Source organism: Cicer arietinum, chromosome 8 (assembly GCF_000331145.2).
Source record: "Cicer arietinum cultivar CDC Frontier isolate Library 1 chromosome 8, Cicar.CDCFrontier_v2.0, whole genome shotgun sequence".
Classification (NCBI taxonomy): domain Eukaryota; kingdom Viridiplantae; phylum Streptophyta; class Magnoliopsida; order Fabales; family Fabaceae; genus Cicer; species Cicer arietinum.
In genome coordinates this window covers 13295598-13303228 of record NC_021167.2, presented here as the reverse complement: position 1 = coordinate 13303228, position 7631 = coordinate 13295598, and the positions used below count along the sequence as shown (strand labels likewise).

General features: G+C 29.7%; 1 protein-coding gene across 1 annotated transcript; it reads left to right on the top strand.

Annotated features, from left to right (window-relative positions):
* The first annotated feature begins 5096 nt into the window (after positions 1 to 5096).
* UGT88E4 (UDP-glycosyltransferase 1) lies at positions 5097 to 6808 on the top strand. Its single transcript, XM_004516648.4, has one exon. It carries the CDS (start codon positions 5155 to 5157, stop codon positions 6556 to 6558), a length of 1404 nt encoding a protein of 467 aa, XP_004516705.1. The 5' UTR covers positions 5097 to 5154; the 3' UTR covers positions 6559 to 6808.
* The last annotated feature ends 823 nt before the right edge of the window (positions 6809 to 7631 follow it).

Genomic DNA, 7631 nt, shown 5'->3' with positions numbered 1-7631 from the left:
CGTTCGCACCCTTGACTCCCTTTTTCCCCGACGACTTCATCCAGTGGCCTCAGTCCAACGCCGTTCTTGTTCAATGTCTCGATGGTGAAGTCCGCGTGGAAATAAACCTCTTGTTTCTCTATTGAAACTTTTGATCTCCACTAAAACCTCCATTAACCTAGTCGTCGCCCACATGTTCAGTTTGTAAGCTTATTAGGGTTTCAGTAGTACCAAACTTTTTTTTTAAACTTTTGTTTGTTTGTTGTGTTAAGTTGGGCTCCCAAACAGAAAACGAAAATATGCCCATCTCAGCCCAGTTAATTTTTTTTCTCTTCTTTTTTTTTTTATTCAAGAAATTTAACTTGCTTGCTAATTAAATACCAAATTTCATAAATTAAAAACAAATAAATATTTCATTAAAAATTAATTAGATGTGACATCTTTTTAATCTTTGAGTTATTGGAACACAAATTGTGACAACTTGGTAGTTCTAAATCGCATCTTCACAAATAAGTTAATAAATTAAAAATCATAAACAAATTAATCATAAAAATTATTAAAAGTTAACTAATTTTAATCCCTGATTTGCATAATACAAATTATATATTCTGATAAATTTAAAATTTATTTCTATAAATAAATAGATTTAAAATCAATTTTTTTAAAATTTAATTAATTAGATGTGTTGTTAAGACACAAGTTAAACTATTTGTTAGTTTTGAAACTCAACTAAAAAATAAATAAAAAATGATAAAATATTTTTAAGAGGATTAAATTAGATGTGACTCTTTTTACTCCTTGAGTTTTGAGACACGAGTTGTACAATTCGATCGTCTTAAAATTCATATTTTAAAATAATTATTCGAATCAAACAAGCTTTTTTTTTTTTATGTTTGTCAAAATTAACTTTTTTAATAACAAAAATACAATTTTATTTAAAAGCAATCAACGCATCCACATTTTCTGCAAAGAACTACGTAGCTTTGATTTCTCCATAGCACCGGGAGATACTTAGGAGCAAGAACATATTCTTGTCAAACACACTAATAAAAACTTTTTTTTTTTTTTTTTCCCACTCTTTTAAACACACTTTTATCTCAAAAATCACATTTATAAAAAACAATTTATATTCATATTTAATAATAAAGAGAAATAAATATATATTTAAGTTGATATAATTTTGGCAAAATTAATTGTAGGTAACCATATTTTAACGGATGTCGTAGGGTGCTAATACCTTCCCTACGCATAATCGACTCCCGAACTCAAAATTTGGTTTCAAATGCCATTTTTATATTTTTAAGGATTTTCCAATATTTTTCCTGTTTTAAAATAAATTTTGGTGGCGACTCCATTGAATTTGAGAAACACTCAAAATTTTAGGCTGCGACAATACCAAATAATTTACTCACGGACTGAGATCCGTGAGTAATTTTCCGTAGGTATTCAGTTGTTTTGTTGTAGTGGTGGTACGAATTCGGGTATGTGGTTCGTTACTTAAGAAGAATTGGATACGTGGAGGGTATACATAGTCGGTACGCTTGGGTTCGTGAGAGTTATAGTTAATATATTAATTAATGTTACTAATATTTTTTTATTTAATCAAAGTCTAAAAATTGCATATTATTAAATAATTAATTAAAAAAATGAATAGAAAATAATGTCTGCATTATTTTTTTCTTTTTCTTTTTAAAGAAGTTTGTATTTAAATGAATTAATGTTTGACCTTTGGATACACAAAACCCCCCAATTAACTAAGACTAGAAACTTGAAAGCTACTTTGTAATAGTATACTCCCAGTAGCTAGCTATACATATTCCCGAGGTCTAATACTAGTTTTATTTCCTGGTTTCTTTTTTTCTCTCTCTTTCTCACTTGTTTTGTTCATCTTCCTTTTACATGTCTTCATTTTTTCTATTTAAAAAAAAAAAAAAAATCTTGAAAGAGACAAATTGAATGAGAACCCACATGAATCAAAGTCCTAAAAGTACCGCGAACCGGTTCACAAGTACCAATTCGCGGTTCGTGGGAGATAGTAACAAACTCTGTAACTATGATCTCAACAAAAGTGTTTCACAATCTTTGTTGCATCACTGAACCTCCTCCCAAGTGGATTCCCATGAAAGAGGATCATCCTCGACCATCCACTTCTTCATCCTCAAAGGAGTATTCTCCTTCCAAGTGAAGGGAGTCTTTGTTGGATCTCTTATCGTTTTGTTGATGCCAAATGGGGGAGAAGAATTAGGAATGTCTTGTGAAGTATTGGGGAAATTTTAGGATCTAACTATTTAGGGGTAGCGGAGAAAATATCAATCTTTTTGTTGACTCTTGATTAGCTCATCCTTGTGATGAGTAGATTAAGTTGAAACTGATTAATGTTTGTCTTTTTAAATGATCATGCTTATGGGATAATTTGTATGGAAGATTATGCTTCTTTTTTTATTAATGATTAATCCATTTTTTGTTTTGAGTATGTTTGAATCATGTTAATTATTATGAATGACCAATAGTATGGTTCAAAAGTGTTATGTTTCAAATCATACTTGTCAAAACTGTCGCATAAATTGAGGGGGAGTATTTCCTGAAATATTCAATTAAATTCATTGATTATTTTGCATTAAGTTAGAATGAACATTGGATTTTAATTCAAATATTTGTCATCATAAAAAAGGTGAAATTATCTGCACATTTGTATGCGAAATGTATTTTGGTGCAAAATTTCATATGGATATACCTACAAATTTTCATTCAAAACATATTTGTAGGAATAGTACTGCGGATATTTTTGCATGAAAAGTCGTAAGAGATTGCCTTAAGTTTGCTTCACATTGCATGCGGATTTATTCGCAGATAACCTGTGTTCTTGCGGATTTTGTACTTAAATCCGCACGTAAAAAGCAAATTACTAGTAGTGTTAATTATGAAATACCAATTTTTTTTTAAATCTATAACAAATAGACCCTAAACTAAAATATTCCAGAACTGATTTTGGTAATGGAATCACATAACCCTATTGTCAATACGATATTAGAGCAAAAATACAAAAGATCATTCATTCGCTCCTAGAAACATATACAACGCCTCTCTTTCACACTTATTTTCTCCTTCTAATTTTACACCTTTTGAAGAGAACAGTAGAAAACGAGAATAGAGAAGTCATTCTTATTTTCCTAAATCAATCACACTAGAATAGTGATGGTGGATTCGTTCACTGTTGGATTAGACTAATTTTTAATTTGATGGAATATTTGCAACTTATAATTCTTTATTTTCAAGTCAAATGGTGAAGACAATGTCTAGAGTGAGAGAAATCGCATTCGCATTGTAAATGTGAAATTGAAGTATTTTCATCTTCTATTTCTTATTTTAAACTTTAATACTATGTTGTGATTTTCAAAGTTTTCCTATTGATATAGAAAACTATTTTAACATGCCATTATTGGTGGTGGGCTGTTTATATAGTGGGGAAACTTAACTTTTCTATTTTTGAGTGTTGACGTTTTGAAAGAACTAATTTATGAGAAGTTTTAAAGTTTGAAAAATTTATTAAAAAACTATTTTATTTGGGGAATTGTGCAACTAATTAAGATATTCTAAGTTTTATATATTGTGTAGTGAACCTTTGGCCTACCCTCTAATATTATAGGTAAGTAGATTAGAAACAAATAGATACATTGTCTAACATTATATTTATATTTTATTTTGGGATTATTTATTAAATGTTCAATATTAAAATTTCAAGTTATTGATGAATTTTTCAGTTATATGAATTTAAGGAATTTACTAAATTATTTCTTTAACACAATTTATTATACATATTGTTAGTACTTTATTGCATTATTAAATTTGATTTTTTTTTGTCATTATTTCAATTGTTAAATCCAAATAACTAGAGATAATTTCCCCTTCTTTTAGTGTAGGCTCGTGGTGGTCTCAATCTTGGCTAGAATTACTTGGAAAGTGTTTCACAACATATTGCAAAGGTAGTGGAATATCAATCTCATTGGATGAAAAAATTTCTTTGATAGTTGATATATAAATATTTTTATCATTGTTATTTAAATCTAAACACGTTTGTTTACGCTGTTTGAATTTTAAGGTATGTCAGATTTTAAATGGAATCTAACTCATTAATTTTTTTTAATAAAAAAAATAAGTGAGTTGTGTATAATTTTTATTATTATTTAATTCATATCAATTTACATTCTACTATTATAATTAATAAAAAAAATTTAAAAAACGTTCATTTATATAAACTCTCTTTTGATTACAAAAAAGAACATAACAAGTTAAATATATTATTAATTTTAATATATTTATTTTACATGAATAAATTAATTATAAATGGGTTCTAGCTATCGTTAGCACATAAATTTATCAGTTTACTTTATAACTATCATTAAAAACATTAAAAAAAATTGCGTTATTATATAGCAATTCAAATATATTATTATTTTCATTTATTTATTTATATAAACGAATTTAATGCAAATGAATATAAACCATAATAAAAGGGAACTTTCTGGTCATTAATATAACCAAGGTCATTAAAATTGATTTCACGAATTTAAATATCAATTTCAATAAAAAATGAAATCGAGTTTATCAAACTTGACACACAATTAACTTGGTAAACTAGCATAATGTTTTTAACAATTTTATTTTTATTACTTTTCATCGAACTTGATAGACTCAGATAAATTTGAGTAAACATGGATAAACACGGATACAAAGTATTCTATTGTTTTCCATCTAAGTTTTCACATTCAGTTCATTTTCTTCTTTATTAGTTTAATTTTGTTCATATTAGTTTTTGTTGTTGTTATAATTGAGTAATTCTTTTTAAACTATTGATACATTTATTGTCTTATATAAGTATATAAGTCATGTAAATATTATTTTAATATATACTAAACTCATACGAATTTATAAATTAAGTTTTCGCATCAAATTCATATAAAGTTTAATTCATATAAACTTTGACTATAAGACATGATCTATTTCCATGCACGTAGGCATTCACAATATTTCACACCATAGCTCAACCCCACACTTTGAATATTCACAATATAGCCTATCCCCATTGTCTTTAAATACACCTAATTTCTTTCTTCTAATTTCATTTGAATTCACAACAACAAAAATACATACATTCTCCTAATTTCTTCTCAAATAATGAAAGATACTATAGTTCTATACCCTGCTCTTGGTAGTGGACACCTAATGTCCATGATTGAATTAGGCAAACTCATATTAACCCATCACCCTCCTTTTTCCATCACTATTTTCATCCTCACACCACCCACCAATAACAACAATAACCAACACATACTTTCTCATACACAACAATACATTGCTTCTGTTACAACCACATTCCCTTCAATCAATTTTTACTACATTCCTCCAATTTCATTCCCTAAAACCCATCTTCCACCACACTTACTCACCCTTGAACTCTCTCACCAAAGCAATCACCATGTTCAAAATATTCTACAATCAATTTCCAAAACCACAAACCTCAAAGCTGTTATCTTAGATTTCCTCACCTATAGTGCCTCACAAGTAACAACCACACTTGAAATTCCCACTTATTTTTACTACACTTCAGGTGCTACTGTTCTGTCCATGTTCATTTATTTTCCAACGATTCATCAAAACGCTACAAAACCAATTAAGGATCTTCATATGCCTCTTCAAATTCCTGGATTACCAAAGAATATTTCAACAGATGATTACCCTGATGAAGCTAAGGATCCAGAGACTAAAGCGTACAAAGTTTTACTTGATTCGGCGAAAACGGTAAGGGAATGTGATGGAATTATTGTGAATACTTTTGATGCTATTGAAGAAAAAACTATTAAATCTTTGAAAGAAGGGTTATTTGTTCCAGATGGAATTACTCCACCAATTTTTTGTATTGGACCTTTGATTACAGCGTCATATGGTGAAGACGAAAATGGGTGTTTGAGTTGGCTGGACTCGCAACCGAGTCAAAGTGTCGTGTTTCTAAGTTTTGGAAGTATGGGGAGATTTTCCAAGGCTCAGTTGAATGCAATAGCTTCTGGATTGGAGAAAAGTGAGCAACGATTCTTGTGGGTTGTTAGAAGCGAGTTGGAGTTAGATGAGTTGAGTTTGGATGAGTTGTTGCCAAAAGGGTTTTTAAATAGGACGAATGGAAAGGGAAAAGTTGTGAAAAATTGGGCCCCACAACGTGAAATATTGAGTCACGAATCAGTTGGTGGGTTTGTTACGCATTGCGGGTGGAACTCGGTTTTGGAGGCTGTTTGTGAAGGGGTGCCTATGGTGACGTGGCCTTTGTATGCAGAACAAAATTTGAACAAAGTGATTTTGGTTGAGGAAATGAAGGTGGCTTTGAAGCTTAACGAGTCGAAAGATGGGTTTGTTAGTGAAAATGAGTTGGGGGTGCGAGTTAAGGAATTGATGAACTCAAATAAAGGTGAAGAGATTAGGCAAAAGATTTCGGTGATGAAGATAAGTGCTAAGAAGGCAAAAGAAGAAGGTGGAAGTTCACTCGTTGATCTAAATAAGTTGGTTCAATTGTGGAACAAGAAGAAGTAGTGTGATTGAGTAGTCCAAGTTTGTAATGTGATATGGGTATTCTTGGCCCTTATCACATCCATCTTTGTATAGTAGTTACAAGTTGTTTTATTGTCTCATAAAATATAATTTAAGAATAAAAAAGTGCAGAAATTTTGATTCGAATCCTTGTAAAATTTGTGTATTATTTACACAAAATTGTCCTATATCTTATTTAGCCGTATTACAATAAGGTTATTTATTTATTTATTTTTTCTACATAGATCCCTGATCTTTTGAAGCTGTGTACAATTTAATTTTTTAATTTTATTTTATTAAAATATGTGGATGTATGTAATACATGTGAGCAATTTTGTATTTTTTAATTTATTTTATTTTCTACATATTTAAAAAAATTATAATTTTAGATGAAACTTAATCCTTAGGTTTTGCTCCGATTTCTATGGAAGGAAAAATCTCGTTAATTTTTAATGGTGGCAAATGGAGAGAGAATATCTTAAGTAGCAGTGCTAGTTAGAGGGGACGAACTGTTACCAAAACAACATTTTTTAGCTTAATTTATAGTAGGAGTGAAAACCGTTGACTTAACCTCTAGGTCCCAAGTTCGACTCGCACAGAAGGAAAAATCTCGCTAGTCTATAATGGTGGAAAAAATGGCAACAAGATCCTGAATAAAAATGTCAGTAAGAAGGGTCAGACTGTTACAAAGTCTAATTACCATTTTTACATCGTCCGTCTGGTAGAAACTACACTTTCTCCATCAATTTCAATCACCATGTTGTGAAAGTCGCCTTATCAAAGTATATGTAGTCCCTAGCTATTAAGCTCCAACATGTGTGGTTGTCTTAGAAGCATCCAACATCAATATTAATTTTAAAAAACCCATTGGCGATGTCTTCCAAATAGTAAAGGCAACTTATTTAGAGAAATATTGATGAGTGTATGTATTTTATGATTCTCATTTCTCAATCATTCGTAAATGCATTTGAATTATAAAAAGTTACATGAAAACTATATTTTACCATACTTAAACCATATTTCATGATATGATCATGTTTGCACACTTTAAATACAAGTATACAATATGAGATGAG